This window comes from Falco punctatus (assembly GCF_963210335.1).
Source record: "Falco punctatus genome assembly, chromosome: 8".
In the NCBI taxonomy this organism is placed as follows: domain Eukaryota; kingdom Metazoa; phylum Chordata; class Aves; order Falconiformes; family Falconidae; genus Falco; species Falco punctatus.
The window spans coordinates 31,602,168-31,623,418 of record NC_137588.1 but is presented as its reverse complement, the minus strand read 5'-3'; the positions used below and the strand labels follow the sequence as shown (position 1 = coordinate 31,623,418).

At 38.9% G+C, this 21,251-nt stretch overlaps 1 protein-coding gene across 1 annotated transcript in view; it reads left to right on the top strand.

The window, feature by feature from the left end:
- Positions 1-21,251, top strand: part of MYLK (myosin light chain kinase) — a 216,812-nt gene that overhangs the window by 84,976 nt on the left and 110,585 nt on the right. Inside the window, exons 3-9 of the mRNA XM_080399726.1 lie at positions 5,099-5,306; positions 7,123-7,171; positions 10,135-10,300; positions 12,772-12,937; positions 15,693-15,729; positions 17,320-17,894; positions 20,827-21,030. Of these exons, the coding sequence (XP_080255852.1) occupies positions 5,099-5,306; positions 7,123-7,171; positions 10,135-10,300; positions 12,772-12,937; positions 15,693-15,729; positions 17,320-17,894; positions 20,827-21,030 (1,405 nt within the window). The remainder of the gene's footprint in view (positions 1-5,098; positions 5,307-7,122; positions 7,172-10,134; positions 10,301-12,771; positions 12,938-15,692; positions 15,730-17,319; positions 17,895-20,826; positions 21,031-21,251) is intronic.

Genomic DNA, 21,251 nt, shown 5'->3' with positions numbered 1-21,251 from the left:
ATTTTTCTGTGTTGCAATGAATGAAATACAGGCTAAGTGCATCACTTTTAACAGCCTCAAGAGCTGAATATCCCTAAAAGTCTCCAGACAAGTGTAAAAGTTTATTTTTGCATAACCCTATATCAGTGCACATGTTAGTTAAAACAACAAAAACATCCATACACTTAAATATATTCTGTATTTTTCTGCCTCAGATATAAATGGGATGTTAGGATACCGAGTTCTTCCAACTGAGAACCAGGTATCAAAAAGCAGTGTCACTTAACTGCAGGAGCAGCAAAGCTGCTTATTTTAGGATGTTAAATACTACCTACTATATTAGGTACCCTGTTATTCTTTAACAGCCTACAATGGGGACAACCTTCCTCAAAAAGCAGCAAGGTATGCAAATGGTTGAAAGCTACATTTTCAATAGTGTGTGAAATATAAGAAGTTGAATAGAGAATATTTCTGACTTTCAAAGGTAAACTCAAAATCAAGTTTCTTTAGATGGATTAAACCACCCAAATAGAACTGATTCTTTTATTTAGTAATTTAATACTATACATACATAGGTCTTAATTCTGGATTTTGTGAAATTAAGGCAAAGGTGGTCTACAGAAATAACAGCACAACTGAACACTATGTGCTGACAGAATCTGAATGTTTTAAAATTCTGACTTCACAGGAGAAGGATTGTCTCTTGAGAGGATATTTAGTTATTAGTGAAATTCATATTGCAGCATATGAAATCATGAGCAATTTTATAACAGTTGTATCATTGCCAGTCTTAATACAACTTTTGAGGCACCTGTCTACATATGATGTAATTGAGGGGGAGGGATTTTGCAAAGACATCTTTTTGATAGCTGTTTTCTTCCTGATCTCTTTGCTTGTGTAATGATCTGACCTTGAGCAGCCACACAAGACATTTTTATATTCTTTAACATGAAGCACTAAACCCCTTAGTCAGTATAATGAATGTAATGCTAGAATATGTCATGTGAAATTGGCCATCATTTCCAATAGTCTTAAGTTTACGTGAAAGTGAGCAACATTCAGTAATAGTACATGTGCCATCAGTGTTTTACAACTACTCGGGCTTTGGTTTATTGTCACTTGTGGCTGACCTTTTGGGTGCTGTGGGTTCGTGTTCATTTTTAACCTCACCAGAGCCAGCAACAGTTATTACAAAGCAGGATGTGACTTTGAAGTTAAAAGCATGAGCCAGGAGAGTGCATCTTATTGTCCTAAACTGCTACTGCCAAACTGCTACTGCAATTGTGGTGCATTTAAGTAGGCAAACCTATGGGTTTTTTTAAATTTGTGTATAAAAAGCTCTTTTATGGAGCATAGATATAGGTCAAGTTTTAGACAATCTTTCCTGCACTTTCAAACAAGTAAAAGGGTCACTGAATATATTTGGCATTAGTGGTCACTGAATGCATTTAGGCTTGTGACAATGGGGGCTAGTTCATAGCTGCACAGTTTTTAGCAATACTATCCTTTAGTGTATAGCTTCAGTAGATTTGTTGTGGGTTTTGTCATTATTTCTTCTCTTTGAAAACTCAGCACCATCCCTTTTCAATAGCATTCCCCCAGACCTAGATGCAGAACTGAATCTTAGCTCTGCAAGTTTCACAGGCAACAGGTTCTCTCTCAGCTCTTCCCACTTGCTGTGATGGTGCACAGAGCAGAAGGCTTGTTTTACCTTAGCAGACTTTTCCAGGAAGACAAAACTCAAAACTCATGTTTGTGCTAATACAATGGTTATTTGCTGCTTGCTGTCAACTTTCCACTTGTTAGTGTTGCAGAGCAGGGAAAGAAAAGCTGTAGCCTCACTGGAACTGGCAATACTCACACAGGCCAAGCTGTAAATAAAGGTTATAGCCTTCTGCTGCTGGGCATTAAATAAGCAGATAAATTTCTCTTTGCTGTGGATTTATTCAAGGCAGATGTTTTTAGTGAGCTTTGGAAAGGTTAGGGAGGAATATAAAACCTGCTGCAGTTCTGGAATTGATCCATTAGGATCAAAACCTAGTAACCAGTGATTCGTTTAAGGGTCCCTGACACTTTTATGGCAAGACTATGTATTTCAGAGGGGGCTGGCTCAGTTTGAAACACATTCCAAACCCAAACCTGAAATAAATCCTTGCAACAGAGCAATTCTGTAAACTTCTGCTTTCCCATCATTTCATTTTTGAAAAAAAATTGAAAGAGAAGAAATACAGAGTTTGGGAAGGGTATGACTCAACCTTTTGAAAGGAAATGGCATGCTGGCTGATCGCCTGTGTTTGTAATTTTCTGTGTGGCATTTCCTCAGTGTAGAGGTGTGGATGAACAAAATAATACAGATGTAACAAGCATAAAATAAACACACATGGAAGAAATGGAAAAATACTTAATGTAGGCTCAGCCATGTGATACTGGAAGGACATATGTAATGGTCTACCAGACCTTAAAGGGTCACGTAAAAACAGCCTTGTGTGGTCCAAGAAGGACTTAAGAATATGATAAAACAAAACAAAAAATGGAAGGAAAGTGTTTCGCATTGCTTCAACCCCAGTTGTTCCCTGGGATAACTGATGGAAGGTTTACGCTTGGGAGCTTTGAAGTTGGGTTGAACAATACGTAGCAGAAAACACCAGAAGGACTGATCATGAACTGGAAAAAATAGTAAATATATTAAGTGACGTGTAATTGATGACTTGTATTCATAGGTCAGAATCTCAGCAGCTGTAAACAGATGTGGCTAGGCTAATATTAGTAAGAGGTTGTGATGTGATACACTGAAAAGGCGGTTCTTTCTTCACACAAATTCACGTGCTACTTTGTAATTTTACTGTATTATATTACTTGAAATAGCAGTTTCAAATCCATTTTGCCTCAAATATTCCACATTCAAGGAAAGCAAATCTGGTGAAGCAAAAATGAGAGGCAGAAGCTCCATTCTATTACACTCTCTGACATGGGGTAAGTGACTTAATCTCTGTTAGTTTCTTAATCTAAAATGAAAAGATAGGTATGAGGGCATTGACAAGTTAATAGTAAGAAACAATTCTTTGGTACAAGTCACTTTCTCTACCAGTCAGTGAGCACATTATCAATTAACAAGGGTTACACTACTGTAAAAATCTCATCTTGGTGCTTCACAACTCCCTTTTTCTGAAAATATGACGTGCTGAGAGAGATATTCCTGGGAGCCTGCCCTTTGAGCCAGCACTAAATCAGTATGCTACAGCAGTGTTAGGGGACATGGTTGAGTTGGAGGTGTTTTTCAGAAAGCACAGGAAAGGGAAAGCATGGCTGCAAAAAGCTTTAGAAAGATGCGACGGTATTTTTAAACAGCAATCGATTACCCATTGTGCCGGTTCCCATAACTTATTCTTCATAGAACATAGCTATTGCTTTGGTAAAGATAGAAAGAACTTAAGAAATTTGCACCAGAAGTGGAAAGTTTGTCCAGTTTATTCAGCATATTCATGCTCTTGGCAAACATTAACGTCCTCTATCTATATATTAAGTATTGCCAGGAAGAAGGGGTTGCCACATCATTGGCAAAATTAACTTGTCTGAACTGATACCCAAGGAATTAAAGGAAAATGAAAAATTTCTGACAGCTGTAGGTTAAGCTCCAACAGATGAGAAACCCAGCTGGAGTGAGGTGGGGCTGGATTAAAAATGAAAGGTTTTGAAAGAAGAGAACTTAAGAATGGGTAAGGTCGGTTGGCTAAAGATTCTAATTTGGAAAGTAAGTGCTGTGCAGTCAGAAAAAAGAAGACCTGAAATGCAGATTGGAAACTAGAGAGGAGAATGCTGGGAGGAATTTGTGCAAGCCACAACCAAGCCTTCTTCAAATCAAGGCAGATCATCAATATTTTGCTCACCTGGAGGTTGGAGTGACTTCCTGTTCAGTTGCCAAGATGTGATAACCTAGTTCAAAATGCAACATTACTGCTTTCCCAGTGAGCAAACACAGCCACAACTATTATTCATCCCAGCTCATCTTGATCCACTCAGTTAATTCGTGACATGTAGGCAAAGGATCACAGAATCAGAAGATGGAGAGCTAACATACCAGAGTGGGGGTATAGGAAAGAAGGGGGAAATACCCTAATCAGGAGTTGTCATGATGACTGGGGAAGTGTTCTAGCAGTTAACACATACTTAAGTGACCTTCAAAGAAGATGGCATCCCTCATAAAGCAGAGAAAGGATCTTTGCCTGAGGAGTTAATTCTTTGATAGAAACTGGTGTATGGCTGCTTTTCCCATTTTGTAATGAAAGACACAAATTCTAATCAAACAACTCAATTGAAATCAATAACTTCATTCTCAGTTATACCAACTGAGAATCTGCCTGCAAATCTGAAAGCATCATTAATGCAATAGCAGGCAAGGGTATATTAATATGGCTGCTTTTTAAGAGCACAGGGCTAGTTTATTTTGTTGAAAACTCTCCTTTGGGCTACCAGTAGACTACAAAGCTCTTTAGGTTAGTCGTGTGTTTGTGTGAATAAGTCTAGGTCTTTATAGTCCCTCTACCAGCATAACATGAGAATGACCCTTAATGACACTTTCTCAAATTGCGACTTACCTTCTGCTTTTAAAGATCAAGAGAAAATTTGGTAAGTGGCTACATTTCCTGCCTGTATGTTGTCAGGAGCTACTGTATCTCAGCACATTTGAAAACTAGATGGCTCCATACGGCTTTACAATATAAGCCTGATCCTTGACAACCATGCTAGAAATTTTTGGTCTATACCCTGCAATCTTGTATGCTTAGATGTGTAGTAGCACCACTGTTCTTGAGTCTCTGAACAACAGGGTCCCAGGTGTCAGGATTCTTCATTGGCATGATCACAGTGTTTCTGCTGGTAAACCATTCTAGCGGGAAACTTCTCTGTATAGGTGTCTATCTGCCTGACTAGTCTTATGATTTTAACAGTTTGACTTATCCAAGAGTTTTTTTGTTTCATTATGTTCTGCCATTTGGCTTGCAAAGAGTATGTGTTTAACAGCTCCTGTGTCAAGAACTTTCCACTGCATTGCTAAATGTCCAACATTTCTTCCTAATAACATCATTTTTTATGTTCTTTCTTCACTCTCACATCTTTCCAGGTCAGAGGCTACCCTGAGCCTCAGATCACATGGTACAGAAATGGGCATCCTGTCCCAGAGGGAGACCATTACATCGTGGACCGCAGCATTCGAGGGATATTCAGCTTGGTAATCAAAGGTGTACAGGAAGGTGATGGTGGTAAATACACCTGTGAGGCTGCAAATGATGGTGGGGTTCGTCAAGTGACTGTGGAACTGACAGTGGAAGGTAAGATGATACTTGTTGTTATTGCAATGATTATATACAGTTTAATTAAATGAACAAGCTGTGTTAAACTGTCTAGTTAAAATCACAACTGTACACACATGCTTTCTCACTGGTGCAAGAGTAAGATTCATTAATTGCATTTCATAATTTCAGATGTTTTGCAGGGAACTACATGTCTATAGCTAGATAAAGTGTGTGTTCAGTTCCAGATGTGTATGATGATGCCCAAGTAACAAAAGACCTAGCTTTAAAGACTTTGCTATAAACTGTAATTTTCATTGAAGCCACCACCCAGGACAGAAACAAAGGCCTGGTGAGTTAGCATTTTCTCTCAGGCAGTGAAACCTGTGGCGATCTTGGTTGCTTCGCAGCCTATCAGATAGGCACATTGAGGCAATGGGTTTCTGGATTTCTCCATGCATGCTTCCATTTGCTAAGCGGAACGCCTGGTTGTAATTGCATGCTTAATGTCACACGGGAAACAGCCAAGATCAAACCCTGGAATTTTTAAGAGAACATCTGCATATTAGATAGTTGCAAACTGCCAAATGTAAAATTTAAAGAGTGACACAAAGCCAGGGAAGGATGGAAATCAATTGTACTGCTTCTCTCTTTGCAATTTGCTCATGTCAGAGATCTGTTGAATATCAAAGCTCCTCAAGTCACAACTTTGTGCTGAATTCTTGAAGCAGTCCTGAAACGATCAGCATTTATTCAGAGTCAAAATCTCTAACAGATATCCTCAGAGTACGTACTGAAATATGCATAGATCTGGCACGATTGTTACTGCCTTCTGTTGTAAAAATTGTGCAAAATCTTTTTTTTTTTTCCCCTAGTTATAAGTTGTGACAACTTTTATGAGTGACAACATGCACGGAGGTGGAGGATTTTTTTTAAAGCTCCTTTAATGTCAGTTTTTCTGACCTGGGTTTTGCTGCAGTTTAAAAGCAATTTCATGGCAGCATACAATGACTGAATTTCTTAGAGTTTACGCATTACATGGTCTTTATTCTAAAAATCCTTTTATGCACCAAGATAGCAAAGCACAGATTTTTTTCTGTTCTCAGCAAAGAACAAAGACATCTATGTGGGGCTGGCTGCTAGTTGGAAAAACGAGTGACTGAAACACAATCTAGTCTTTTCGTCCTGCATGGCTGTCCTATCTGACAGTAATTTAGATTCTTATAAGTCTCTGGAACAAACAGTTTTTTTCACAGACATCGGAGTTGCTTGTATCACGCTACCACTCTGGCTCTGCCCCAGGTCACTACCCTTTTCTAATGTGCCAGAGCTACCAGGAGTGATGAGTGCAGTAGGTGGCGCTGAGCTTACACCACAAAGTACCGGTTTCCCTGTTGTTCGCACCAGCAAGCGCTATGAGCTATTGTGCTTCAAAAAGAATCAATTTACGGAAGAGGTTTCAGAAGGGCTAGCACAGGACTGAAAAACAAACCAAATAAAGTAAGACTTCTTCCAGAATTCAAACGCCTTTTTTTACTATCTTAATTTGAATTAGTTCTGCACTGTACAAGTTAGACACTATTTCATTCACTTGTTTAAAAATATTTTTGCATAATCTGCACTGTCGTTACTGCTGAGGCCAGTGGTTAGATGGTAACCCTACCAAAACTTGTTTTTGAGATTGAAGAGCCTAACTTTGGACTACAGATGACATAACCTTATTCTGCAGGTGTTGCATTCCTTCTTTATGTTTGAAACCTGGAGAAATGCATATTTTACGTAGTCTTTAGTATCTGTAATTCCCAATGGTCTTGACAAAACTTCTGATTCCTGCCTTTCTGTCCCATGCTTACAGGAAACTCCTTGAAGAAATACAGCCTGCCATCCAGCACCAAAAACCCTGGGTAAGAAGCCCACTGGCTTTGATATTGTTTAACAGACACCTAAATATGTTTTGGTAGGAATACAAGTAAAATGACCCTTTCTAAAAAAATAACCACTTCTTCCCATTTTAAGTGGCTCTGGCATTTTCTCTTTAGCTCTGATTCACTTTGAGACCAGTCAAAAAGGTTTGATTCTTGTCCTATTCTCAGTAATTCCTCACTGGAAATTATCCCCAAGGCTCCTTACCTGTGCAAGGACCAGAGGTAATGGAGGAAAACAAAGTCTGGTAGTTGGTGATGCAGCTCTGCACAGCATTGCATTGGAATAGAGTAACTGCTTGCCGCGATTCGCTCACACTTGTGAGATGGCAATACAAGAAAGGCTGGGCTTTGAGAGGCAGGGCAGTCCCAGCTACAGAAACATCTGAAAGCACACACTTTGGTATTTGTGAACTCAAATTCTCCAAGTCCAAGTCTCCATTTATCCCAAGCAGGATAGCTACTATGAGAGCTGCTGTGCAAGTAAAATGGTTGAAGCTGTCAGGAAGACATAAGTAGCTTGATACAGCTACTGCTCCCTCATACTGACAGGAATTAGTCCTGCTGAAAACAGAACGTTCTCTTGGTATCTGCACAGTATTGCACCCTCCTCTGCTGCAATGGTGCACTCTCTTATCTCTGCTCTCTGATATTCAGAAATCCTTCCCCTCATCTTCCATGATCTGACAGTCTCCTTATAAAGCCAGAGTAAATACTGCTTTAAGAGTCACCAGTAAGAAATAAAAGCAACTGAAATTAGTATTCTCTCACATATAATTACAGTATTTCCAAGCAACACAGTGGGTAAACTGTAGTCCAGAAGAAAGAACTGTTCCAGTCTGGAGTAACTGCTAGCAAGAATGGGTTCATGGGGTGATCTATGCTGGCACACAGAGGAGCCTTCTTGCTGTCACTTACTTTCTGCACTTCATTGATCGTTTACAATTAAGTGAATGCCTCTGTTTTAAAAGCCCCAGGCCTAATTCTTCCAACAGCTGAATTAATTTCCTCATAAGTAGCTTGAATTTAAGCAGAATTATTTCTGATTTATATCCCTGGGACTTAGTTGCCTTGGCTATAGACAAAAATATGTTTCTGATTATGCTAGTGTAGTGATCACAAAACAGATAGTTAAAACCAAAGATTTTAATTTGGTCATTTATATGAATATTGTTTTTATATATGTTTTCAGTTTCAAAATTAACTGAGTTTGCAACAGTGAAAATAGTAAGTGAAAGTGAGTAATCAGGAAGGTTTTACATGATAATGTCTATGTCACAAATGTGCTACAGAAATAAGCATACTAAATAATCAAAGCGAGAAAGTTGTGTTAGGTTTTATTACACATTCAGACTTTCTAAAGCGCTATCCTAATCCATTGCATTGCATGGAGGTAGAGCGATTGTTCTCATTTTTCATTCTTATGTGTTTTACTCCTACTCAGTATTAATAATTTTATGGTATGGAAACTTTATGCTTTACATAAACAGGGAGGGGGGAAAAGAAAGAAACTATACATTTCAGTTTGTGTATATCTAGGAAACAGCCATAAAGCTGCAGGGTAGCTAGTGATTTTCTTTTAATGCTTTAGTGTATGTGTATAGATATATAAATACAGAAACACTACCTAAAGATGGTGATCATTAAGGCTTCTTTAGTACACATTTATGCTTTTCTTTACTGGTAGCATAAGGAAGATGACATTAAAAGCTATCAGATATTTAATTATATGATGAAGTGTTTTCCATTTTAACATGCTACAGTGACCCTTCTCTCCCAAGACTTTTTGCTGGTCCTCTTGTCCATATAAATCCTTTCATTATGGTATCATCTCTTACTCAGAAACCTCGAGCTGCCTATATGGCAACCATCATGTCTTGGCAGCACGTTCGACTAAGGCGATGCAGTCTCTGTTAGTATCTGACATCTGGCAGAGATGGTGAGATATTGACACATCTTACTTGCATGTAGTAAAAGGCTGCCTGGAAAAGAAGGCCTTGAAAATTGTTCAGTTTGCTTGAAATTAAAGGTTACAAAAATAAAAAAAAAGGAAATCACCATCTGCTAATTTGTGCCTTTGTTCTACCAGGGCTTCAGAGCAAAGACTGTGTGTTTTCTTTTGACGTTAATAGACCTGAAGTTGCACCTTTTTTTTTTTTTTTTTTTTTTTTTCCTTGCTATAATTCTGCTTGATGTTTTATGTTTTACGGCTGCGTAACTGGGAGTTTTGGACTGCAGTCACTGATGTCACTCTAGTTTCATTCCACATGTCCTTTCCCAGCTGTGCTATCCATATAAGTAGAGCTGGGCATTTAGACTTAACAGACATTCACCTGTAATGGGTGTACTTTGGTTTTGTATCCTTTTCATGTTTGCTATGCAAACATTGTAGTGAATGAGATTGCAAATAGAAGCCTTCCCCAAATCAAAAATCTTTACCAAGACATGTCAAAATGTTACAAAACCAAGTTGCTGATTCATAAATCAGAAATCACTGTGTCATTGCACTCAATGTGAAAACAAATTACATGAAAAAGAACTGTGAACAGTGAAGTAGTATGCACAAATAATCTGTTAGAAGGCAATTAAGAAACAGAAAAAGGAAAAAACTAAATGTATGCAGTGTTTCCTATCATTTGGTTTGCCCAGCTCTGCTTACAAGCAACTGAAATTGTCCCCAGGATCTGTTACGTGAATTATTTGTATGCTGGATGAGGGTGTGTAGCATCATACTATTCAGTTGCATGAGGAGTCAAGTGCAGTAATCACCAGCATTTCCATTTCTTCCACCGGCCAAAAAAAATGTTGTGTAACTACAATCCTGGTTACCACCAATTATATACCCTTGTTGGCAGATCATTGGTCTGAAATGCTTCCTGAAGTGTGCTCTGACCACAACAGCTTCCAGTTCGTCTGTAAAACCAGGATGTAAATTGCCTTTCCAGGGGAAGACTTACTGTTCCATCTGTGGAGCACAGGCCAAGCATCTGGGGAGAGAGTCCACCCAAGTTTGCTACAAAACCGAATAGAGTTGTTGTGCGTGAAGGCCAAACAGGTAGATTCTCATGTAAAATAACAGGACGACCTCAGCCTCAAGTAACTTGGTTTAAGGTATGATTTCCCAAAAACATTAATGTTTTCTTTCTCATTTGATTTCTCTTTTAAAATTTTGTGATTTGAAAGGATTAAATGAACTTGCCACTGCAAATTGTCATGGTGAGAATTTACATGCAAGGAGAGCCATATTCTTCCTCATTTTTATGCTGAATAAACTCACAGAATAGCATTCCTTCTCAGTATAACTTCTCCCTTATCTATCTCATTGAAAATGTTTGTAAAAAAGTACTTTGAAAACACCAAACAAGATCCAGGTTCCATTATAAAAATAGTGAGTATGGGACATACGTGCCCAAAGACCTTACTAACCAGACAAGAGAAACAGACAAGGGATAGAAAACATGAATATCATCACCTCTGTTTTATAGAGAAGGTCTTCAAGGATTTAATGCTTTGACTGTGGTTACAGAGGAGACTCTGACAGCTGTGAAAATTACAACTGTATTTCCCAAGTTCCATGTCAGTGTCTCAGTCATAAACTGCCTTTTCTGTATCATTCACATTGGGTTTTACCTGCACATTAGAATGAAGATGAAGTTTGCAAAGAAATGAAATTTAATTGAAAAGAAAATTAACTGTTTAGGAAATAACAGATATGATTGGGTTTTGGCATGCGGGATTGTTTTTAGCAAATTAAAAAAAATAATTCAAGGAAGATGAACAACAGTTCAACTGTTTCAGTCTGACCTCTGCTAAAACAGTAGTAGCAGAAAAATGTCTGACATAAAATAAAGGAGACCTGAGCTACCAACTTCAGATCTGCATTGAAATTAGGAAATGTAAGCATCTGCCATCTACCAAAAAAAAAAAAAAAAAAAAAAAGCTTTATAAGTGAGAAATATTTAAAATCCATTAGACTGTTAAAAAAGCATTGAAGACTTAAGTCCTAGTTCTCCCTTTGAGCATACACAAGATCTTTAACCACTTTTTACATACAAGGAGAGCCATATGTGTTGTTCTGAGATTCAGTAGTCATAATACCATTGCTGGCCTGCAGATAGTCAGTCCACTCTCTTGAACTTATCCTCAAACCATTACTTTTGGTTAAACTGGTTTTCGTGAGGCATTCATAATAATATTTTACTACCTATTTTGAGCACTATGAAGCTGTCTTTTAATGACGCACATGCTCTGTAAAGTGCAAATGTGTTGTTGCTCTTTGTCAGATTTTTATTGGCATATTTTTGTTGTGAAGTGTGGTTTTGCATCCCTATTCATAAGGCATGGATTAACAGGTAATCATGCATGTTGGCTAGCTGCAACAAGCTCAGGCCTGCAATGCTGTTGATCATGTCAGGATGGAGTGATAGGTATTTCAACTCTGCCTCAGCATCATGGAAATGAACTTTCATGGCTGCTGGACCACATACAGCTGATGCAGAACCAACATACAGTCACCTTCCACACAGCATGTAAGATTTCTAAACAATTAAAATTGCAGGTTTTGGAACTAATGAATCTGCTTTTATGTAAATGTCTTAGCTTATTGTTTTTTCCCCTTTTCTTACTTGTTAAGTTGTGAAGAACAGAAGCTTCTACTGTATCACCACCAAACCCCTGACATGAAATAGCTTTTTTTATTCAAATAGGAATTACAGCACCCAGATAGAAGTAAGTTGATAGAGACTTCAGGACTGACAGTGTCTGAAAACGCTATAATGTTTCCCGAAAGATTACTGACCAAAGCCCTACAAATCATACATTCGTAGGCTTGCCCTTCCTAAACTTAGGATAGGAAAAGCTGTTATGCCTGATAGCAAGGGACTCATCTTTAATGGCTGGAGCTGAAGCAGAAGCAGTGATTTGCTCACAAATGAGTTTAGTCAACTATTTCACTGAATTTAAGGGCAAAAAATGTTCTTCTGAATATCTAATCTGTGTAACAGAGAGCATAGAACTACACACATTTCTTCCTGCCTCAAAGCTGCACCTTTTGATTTAACTCCAGCATTGCAGCAATGCCTCTCAGAATGTATGTCTAGTGCCTTCTGCCACCTCCACCTGACCAGAGATGAGGTTCTCTGTTGCAGAATTTTTTTCCAGTGTCTGAAGTGATACAGCATAAAGGAACTATTGAGGGATAGAGAACTACTCCCCAACTTGGATTGTTTGTTTAAAAGCGTGATGTTTGACTTCCTGGAACAAACATGAACAGAAAACTGGTTTGAGCCCACATACAGTGAAAAGATTTTTTTCTAGAAATATGGATATAGTAAATAATGAAAAGCCAAAAACAAACTGAGATGAGTGGGTGGCAAAATTCAGGGGAAAACAGCCTTCTGCAGATATGAATTACAGAACTTTTGGATGCAGTTTTTTGTTTATGCTGTCTAAGTGTTGTTCATAGAAGGAATTTAGCTAGAACAGGAGAAAGGCATTTCGACCTGATGTTTTACCAGAAAATTTCTTGCTCCCCTTCTCTTACCAATAGCAAGCAGTCTCATGGTGTCTTGTGATATTTGCAGGGTGATACTCAGTTGCAAGAAAATGAGCGTTTCAACATGTTTGAGAAAACAGGCATCCAATTCTTGGAAATCCAAAATGCTCAGCTTGCTGATTCAGGAATTTACACATGCACAGTGGTAAACAGCGCTGGGAAGGCATCTGTGTCTGCAGAGCTCACCGTTCAAGGTACAGCAACTATCTTACAGGAGAGAGCACAAATGAGCCACAGACATTCCTTTAAAATGCCTTTTGTTGCATTCTTAGTATAAGCATTCACTTTTCCTGTTAGCTTCCTCTTTTTTTATTAAATGACACTGTGACAGCTTGGAGTGTGCTACAGCTGAAAACATTGTTTATCCAAGTGCTTTAAAACTTTCTTTAAAACCAACTTTTTTCCCTTTTACTGAGATTTTGGCCTCCATATGTTTTGAACATAGATTTTAATTTCAATGAATGGAAACCTTGCACTTGTCATTATAATCAGTAATTATTTTTTTATTTGTTCAGTACCAACACCAGATGAACATTTATACCAGCTCCCTTTGGGGAAACATAATTGTATCTGTATTTGTAGAACCAGGAAAGTAAGTAATGGGGCTCTTACTCTAAACTGTAGAGAGAAAAAACAGCTTAATGAGGTTAAAATTCAGGTTTCTCAGTTCCCAACCCTGCCTATTTCACTGCTGTTAAAGGAAATAAGTGTTTTTGTATAAATAGTTTAGGTTGTTCTATTCCATATATGCATTATCATATACAGTTCATTTTGGACTTTGATGCTTCTTAGGGTGCCCTTTGCATCAGCCTCAAAATCATAACAGCCTCCAGCAACCACACTAAAGAGGAATTTTTTCAGTCAGTGGGTTAAGCCGTCACTAGACCCAATTAAATAATTAAGTCAACAGCTGCTGGCTTGAGATGCAGTCATAAGATCCATGGGCTACATGCGCACCCAGCAGTGAATTTTTTGAGGCAAGATTTTTAGGTTCACATCAATGCTGTCACTCTGTAAGTGATCAAGAATATAAATAACAAGAGGATTTACATTTTGGATCCTCAGAATCACAACTAGCCTTTACAACTTAAAGCTGTACATTTTATCTGTAGGTTCCAATCTGATGAAGCCATTGTAGAAGCTTCTACAGGTTGCCTGTTCAACTGATGTTTCATAGAAAGGGCCATTTTGTTCAATAAGCCTTTTTTTAAACATGAAACTTGATCCTTTGTTGCTTCCCTGAAGCGTTGAGCTTTCTGTTGTGTAACGGGTACATCTGCCCTGAGAGATGTTGCAGAACTGGGGTCACAAAGTCAGTTGTGGTATATGTTTGCTTCAGATGCTGACTACATCTCTGAATAATGCAGGCATTCTTTCTTGGATTAGTACAGGTCAGTAAAAAGGGCACTCTCTTGCAATGTACTTGACTAATCGGATGATTCCACTTACCTAACCACAATATATAATACCTAATTCTTTCATTATCAATTAAATCAGCTCATAAGAGTTGCTGCAAGATGCTAGCAGACAATCAAGTGGCTCAGAATTACTACATTTTCTTTTAAATCCATGCAATTTCATATATAGATAATTTTGTTCCAAAAGCTACATTTTTTCCCCCAGGTTCCCATAGTGGACAGTGGAGAGGGAGGGGGAAAATGTTCTTTTGATAGACAGGGTTGCACAGTACTGTCTTGTCTGTAACTAGCAGTTATTCAGCTTCCTCTTCTGCATTTATCCAGTCTCTTTTCAGCTTTAATTTTTATGTGGAGAATTTCTGTTACTGTTTATTGACAGGTTTATTGAAGTGAGGTCAATGGGTTATTTCCCTCTCTCACTGCAACTTTTGTGTGTGTGTGTAAATAGATTCTTTTGGTCACTCTGAATGGTGTGGTAAGTCCAAGCATGTAGATGTGGATTTTTACTTGCAAAACACAGTGGAAATCAGGATATCATCCATCACATGTTTTTGTCTTTTCCCTGAGGCAGACTCTGAAAGCATTTTTATGGAGTATTTGTTGATGAATTGCAAAATCCATTATCTTGCAAATTCATTATTACATGTCTTTCTACTGTAGTTTCTAGTCTCACAGATGACCGCAGCGTAGACGTAACTTTGATCTGACCAGGAGAAAACAAGCTGCATCCTTTAGTGTTAACTAGGGAAAAGTGGATAGATGTGGTTGGTACATGATCTGGAGTGGTATTTCTGTTCTTCCAACTATTTATTATCTCATGCTGCCCCCAAGAGAAACAAATACTGTCAAGGTCTGGGAGAATGCATGGAGGATTACACACATATGAGACTGACTGAACAAAAGAGACTGACTATGGGCAGGTATGTGCTTAGTTATTTCAATGCAGCTGGTGAGGTACCTTGGCAAATCAATATAGCTCAGCAGTGTTCCCAGATTTCCTGGTGGTCTTGCAAAGTGAAGAAATGTGGTATTAGCTTTTGTGTTATTCATGTTAAACATGGTAACACTTGCTACACAGCAAGTGAGTTGGTAAAAGTTTACAGGTGGGCTCAGGTTTGGGGAGTTTTGACTACTGTTAATTTGGTTTTTCACTGTGGGCATGCTCAGGTGTAGTACTGATGGTTTGTTTTTCTCCACTTCTACAAGCTGTGTGGAGTTCCCATAAGATTTGATGAGCTGCCTCCCAGTTGGAATCTCTTCCTTACTTCTCTTCCCCAACAAGGAGTCTTTGAGGTTCACAGAACCTTTAGTTCTCAAGGCACCAAGACCTCTTTGTGTTTCAGCTGAGCAGCTTGCTGTTGTCCATATCAAATTTCAGGTGTGGTGATAGACAAGCTTGACTTCTGTGGATTGAAAATATGAAGAGTGAAGGTTCTTAAGTATATTATTTGCTTAAAATATTTCAAATTTATGGAATACTGTACAGAATTGTATGTATAAGTTACCTGTTTTTTTTCTTTTTGGATTTCAGGTCCAGATAAGACTGACACATACACTCAGCCACCATGGTATGTTTTTACTGGAGTACTTGCACTAATTTTGGCATTTACAGCATGAGCTTTCCTCACAAAGTGATAAATTTTAGAGGGTCAGTCTGTATTTAGAAGTTAGAAAATGCTGGAATGAAATTCTCTCTTACTGCCAAATTCAGCTGTCCTGGTAGACTCCTACAAAATACTTGGTGGAACTGGTGGCAACACTATGAAATGCAGAGTTCTAGTCTGCTTCAGAAAAGCAAAATTTAGATGGATTTATGCTCACTGTTCCCATGTAGCCAAATAGTTATATAATCTGAACAAAAACTATGTGAGGAGAAATTACACTCTGTACCAAATTGGTCAAATTTCCTTTTTGGAGTCAAAAAAATGCATGCATCTTGTCAGTACTGAGCTGGTTGTTCTTTGCTGTCATAAGCAAAATGTGGTATAGCCATGGTCTTTGCTGTTGTCTGAAAATACACACAGAAGTATGGTTAAAGTAGTAAGAAACAAACAAAAAATCCTATTTTGGGACTTTATCAAGATTTTTGAAGTTAAATGACCATAGTAGTTTTGCGTCCTCCATTTTTTTATTCCAAATAAAACAAAAAAAAAAAAAAAAAAAAAGAGAGGGAGATGTAATGTAAAATGTAAAAAACTTGCAGTTGTAACTGCAAATCTCATAGGTATTATTTCCCTAGTACATTTAACTCTGGCTGAAGAAAGTACTACACTAAATATCCTGAATCTCCCTGAGAGAATAAGTCAGTGGCACTAAATATAGCAAAATAGAGCTGGGCTAGAAATTACTTCCCATATTCCAAATATGTTCCAATTCTGCCTTGGAATAATACTTTGGAAGTGTGAGAGACAGACACAGTGCTCTACAGGTAATAGCTTAGTGGTCAGGGCAGTCAGGTTCAGTGAAGGAAACGGATTCAAGTCTCCAATTAGTCAGCTACTCTTGTGCCCTCTTGTGCTGCTGAGCAGCAGATCCATCATAATTCTGAGAAACTCTTCCTAATAAAACCGTAGATGATATTGTTACATCCATTCAACTGACTTTCTGGGTTTTTTTGACAACCCCCCCCATCTCCCTCCTCTAGACTGAAGTCCAGTTTCCTGAGCCGTCCTCTTCTGAAATCACCTGAATTACAGGACACCATAATTAGAAACAGTAAATTCACTGCACAATTTACATTTTCATTTTCCTTTAGAGAGCTATTTTATGTGATGTTTTGAGCTACAATTATACGTGGCCTCAATTTATTAAAACGTGAAGTAGTGTTACATCATGGTCATCCCAGGGTCTCGCGTAATTGCTCTCTGTCTAAAGTAGCATATGCAAGGTTAGTGTCTGACTCACAAAACATGTTAAAATCTAAGCAGTGGATTTATATCCAGAAAATCCTCAGTTGAGACAGTGTCTGAGCACTGGTGACATTTTTATGAATCTTTCTCCTTCACCTTTTTCATCCATGTTCTTAATCAGCGTGAAGGAAACTAAAGGCTAATTAGTTCACCTTCTGGCTAAGGGCTTGTACATTTGTATCATTGCTGATAATAATAATTAGTATTTATACAGTGTCATATATCTGTAAACTTATCCTTTTCCTTCAGCATGCCACCAAAACCAACAACACTTGCTGTTAAAGCCATTGAAAATTCAGAGTTCAAACAGGCAACTAGCAATGGCATTGCTAAGGAGCTGAAATCCAGCAGCACTGAACTCATGGTTGAAACCAAAGACAGGGTGTCAGCAAAGAAAGAGACCTTTTATATCTCCAGAGAAGCCAAAGACAGTAAGCTGGGACAGCTCCAAGAAGCCAATGCACTATCTCCTCAAGAACCTAAAGAAGGAAAAAAGGGATTTCAGGTCTTGCAGAAAACTTCAAGCAGCATCACACTACAAGCTGTCAAACTGCAACCAGAACCAAAGGCAGAGCCCCAGGCTACATTCGTCAGACAGGGTGAAGACAGGAAAAGGGCTGTGCAGCCCCTGATGTCAACTCAACAAACCCTGTCTCTGACAGGGCAGGTCAGTCCAAGGAGCAGAGAAGCAGAAAATCGATCCGGAGCCCGGAAGGCTGTAACAGAGGAGAAGAGGGAGCCTCTGGGAATTCCCCCTCAGTTTGAGAGCTGTCCGCAGAGCCTGGAAGCATCAGAAGGCCAGGAGATCAAATTCAAGAGCAAAGGTAAAGGGATGAAAGTTATCAGAGACATGGGGTTATTCAAGTTCCCCTTCTGTGTATGGAAGCGGGGAAGCAATTCCTCCTTCATTGCAAGATGTCCTTCTCTTAAAGCATTTTGGAAATAGATGCAGAATCTCATGCTGTTTCCACAATACTCTTCACATTGAAATTTCCAGATCATCCCATGCCATAGCGTCCATCTCTTCTCCCATCTGGTGTTTCCCCAGATGTAGTCAATGGCACTCGTTCTAGGCAGTAGTGTTAGGGCTTCTTATATGAGGGCACAAGAGAGAAAATGGATGGTATACTTTCTAGAACTGTAATTAGTTATATTTTGCCCTTGAGCCAAAAAAATTATTAGATACGACACTACAATCAGTCACTGCATTTCCCTTGTGTCATCTACTTTTACTCCTCATATTTGGTCAACCCAATGCTGATCTGAATGCTTCTTAACGGCTGAAATGATAAAGTCGTAATTAAAAGGGAGGTTTAGAGTTTGCTCTGCAGAATTTGACTGGATTTTAATCTCTCAGAAGAGCAATGGGAGCTGCATTTTGCAGAATCCAGGGAGTAGATTTTTTAAAATTAGAATTTCAGTAGAAAATAATTTTGAAGTGTTTTCCTGCTATTTTTAAAAATAACATTCACACTTCCAAGTGTTCCCATGAGTGAAAGAGAAATTGGTTTTTATGTCTCTGGAGGAAAAAAAAATCACAACAAAACCATGGTTATTTATTTCATTTCTTGATAGTTCTTGCATTGTGAGTAAAGAATACAATTTATCTCACAAGCCCACACAGTAAGGAGGGGAGAAAATATTCCAAAGATCCTGACATCTTTTGAATAGTTTATTTTTTAGGTATATGAGTACTAAGAACATGGATTACTTTTCATCAGAGCATCTCAATCACTTTGCAAAGTTTAACTAATTCATGATCCTGTTTGGTAGGGAAGTGTAGTCCCTACTGCACAGAAACCAAGGAGATCATTCAGTTCTTATTGAAATACATTTTCGTTTGGCTTTGCACCCAAGGCACAAACTCTTGTCTGCAAAGGCAAGGCATCTGTAGGGAATGTACAGTGGAATGTCCCTAATGCACTTTAGTAAGTAATCTGAGAAACTTTCCCTAGAATGCTCTCTGCAAAGGGTGACCAAGGTTGCTTTCACAGGCTCTCTCTGCCTCCTGGTTGCAATAGACAATGGAAATGTTATTACACCCTGAAGGAGGCTTCTGATTGCCAGGCTGTCAGATCAGCAATGCTTCTGGGTCTGTACAGTTGCTACAAAGCATCCAGGTTCTTTGACACTTCAGGGCTTGTTTGGTTTTGATCCCCAGCTTTTGGAGGTTCTCCCACCTCCACTGTTCTGCACTAATTGTCTGTGGATTCCAATATGCTCCTTCTCTGCTGAACAGGAAATAGAATCTTTTCTGAATAATAACTTCTAGATTCTAGTGGAGAAAATTAACAGAAAAAGGACATTTCCTGCTTTCTGATGTATGCAACAGGCATTCAGTTTTCTGCCCCATTTGTGGGTGTAATGGTAACCTGCCCCCTTCCAAATTTTTTTTATGGATTTGTAGCTGGATTTAGGGACTGCCTTCCCTCCCCCCAGAACCCAAGGAATTCCTTGTTTTCCTATTTATAGTCTTTTATATCAGGTGAAATCCTGCTCCTAGCTTAGGGTTCCTCTTCTTGATAAGTCACTCCCCTATCCTTCTATTTTCTCCATTCAGAAGCCTTTCCTGCAGTATATCATATCTCTTTGTTGTGGATATTCCTGCCTTCTTTTACCGTCTGTAACTTCTTCCAGACATGAGCACTCTTGCTGTAGTGAAATGGGTAGAGCTGGGAAGGAACATCAGCAAGGTGGAAGCCTTGTTTGCTGTAATAAGTGAAGGACGGGATGGGAGACTTTTTGTGGCATTCTTTCCTAACCTCTCCGCTTTGCTCATCATAGCAACTGCCCTATGAAGTCCAGACCTCCTTCAGCATTACTAGGAGCCAAATCTGGTTCTCTAGAGCTCTGACATTGGCAAAGCAGGCAGTGAAGCCACAGCTGTTTTGCTTCTGCTCCCTGAAAGTTTACTGTCCTAGGAAGCTGCTTGCTTTGCCTACATCTGGACCCTAGTCTGGAAAAAAAATACCCAGAATCACAGAATGCTTGAGGTTGTAAGGGACCTTTGGAGGTCATCTGGTTCAGCACTCCTGCTCATGCAGCATCACCTACAGCAGGTTGTTCAGAGCTATGTCAAGGTGGCTTTTGAATATCTCCAGGGAGGGAGGCTCCACAACCTCTCTGGGCAATCTGTGCCAGTAATTAGTAACCCTCACAGTGAAGAAGTATGTACGTTTAGAGAGAACCTCCTGTGTTTCAGTTTGTGCTCATTGCCTCTGGTCCTATCACTGGACAGCACTGGAAAGAGTCTGGCTCCATCTTCTTTACACCCTCCCTTCAGATATTTATATACATTGATGAGATCACCCTCAAGCCTTCTCTTCTCCCAGCTGAACAGTCCCAGGATAAACAACCTTAGCGGTAGGTACCGTGGATTGCAAAGGTCTGCTAGGTGCTCTGGGAAACCAGTCTAGCAGGGTAGGAAGGACTGGGGAGACATTTCTTCCTTCCTCCTCTAATATCTCATCACATCCATTTTGTCTGTATCTTTTAGAGAAACAATGTTCAGATAGAAGTGCTTGGGGTTTTTCAAGTTACCAAATATTTTTATTTTAAAAGATAGACTGGCCAAGAGGTTTTGGAAGATCAGAAATATCAAACTGTCTTTTTGAAGATAGTTTTGTGTATTAATTGCTCATTAAGGTTTATATAATTATGTGTGTGTAAATGATACCTATTTTATACTAAAGCAAATAATGGAATTACACTAAGGGAAATACCTGTTCATGAAAATTCAAATACCTCATTGTCCAGTTTCAGGGAAACCAAAACCAGATGTGGAGTGGTTCAAAGAGGGTGAACCAATTAAAGCTGGAGAAGATGTCCGAATATTTGAAGAAGATGGGATTCATTGCCTATGGTTAAAGAAAGCCTGCTTGGGGCACAGTGGATCTTATAGCTGTGCAGCTTTCAACCCGAAAGGTCAGACTTCCACCAGCTGGTTGTTAACTGTCAGAAGTAAGTAAGCTCTTGTGAGCCCACTGAGCTGCACTTTGAAAACTGTGGCTGGGGTTTTCTAAGCTTTCAGAGGGTGGTGGCTACAAAATTTATATTACAACTTGTCAATGCAGGCTAATTCTGATTCCTAGCTCTGTAAATAAGGTGCTGTGGGATGGCTGGCAAGCCACATTTTGCATCAGATTCCATTGTGACCTTTTGTTTTTGTTGTTTGTATAGCT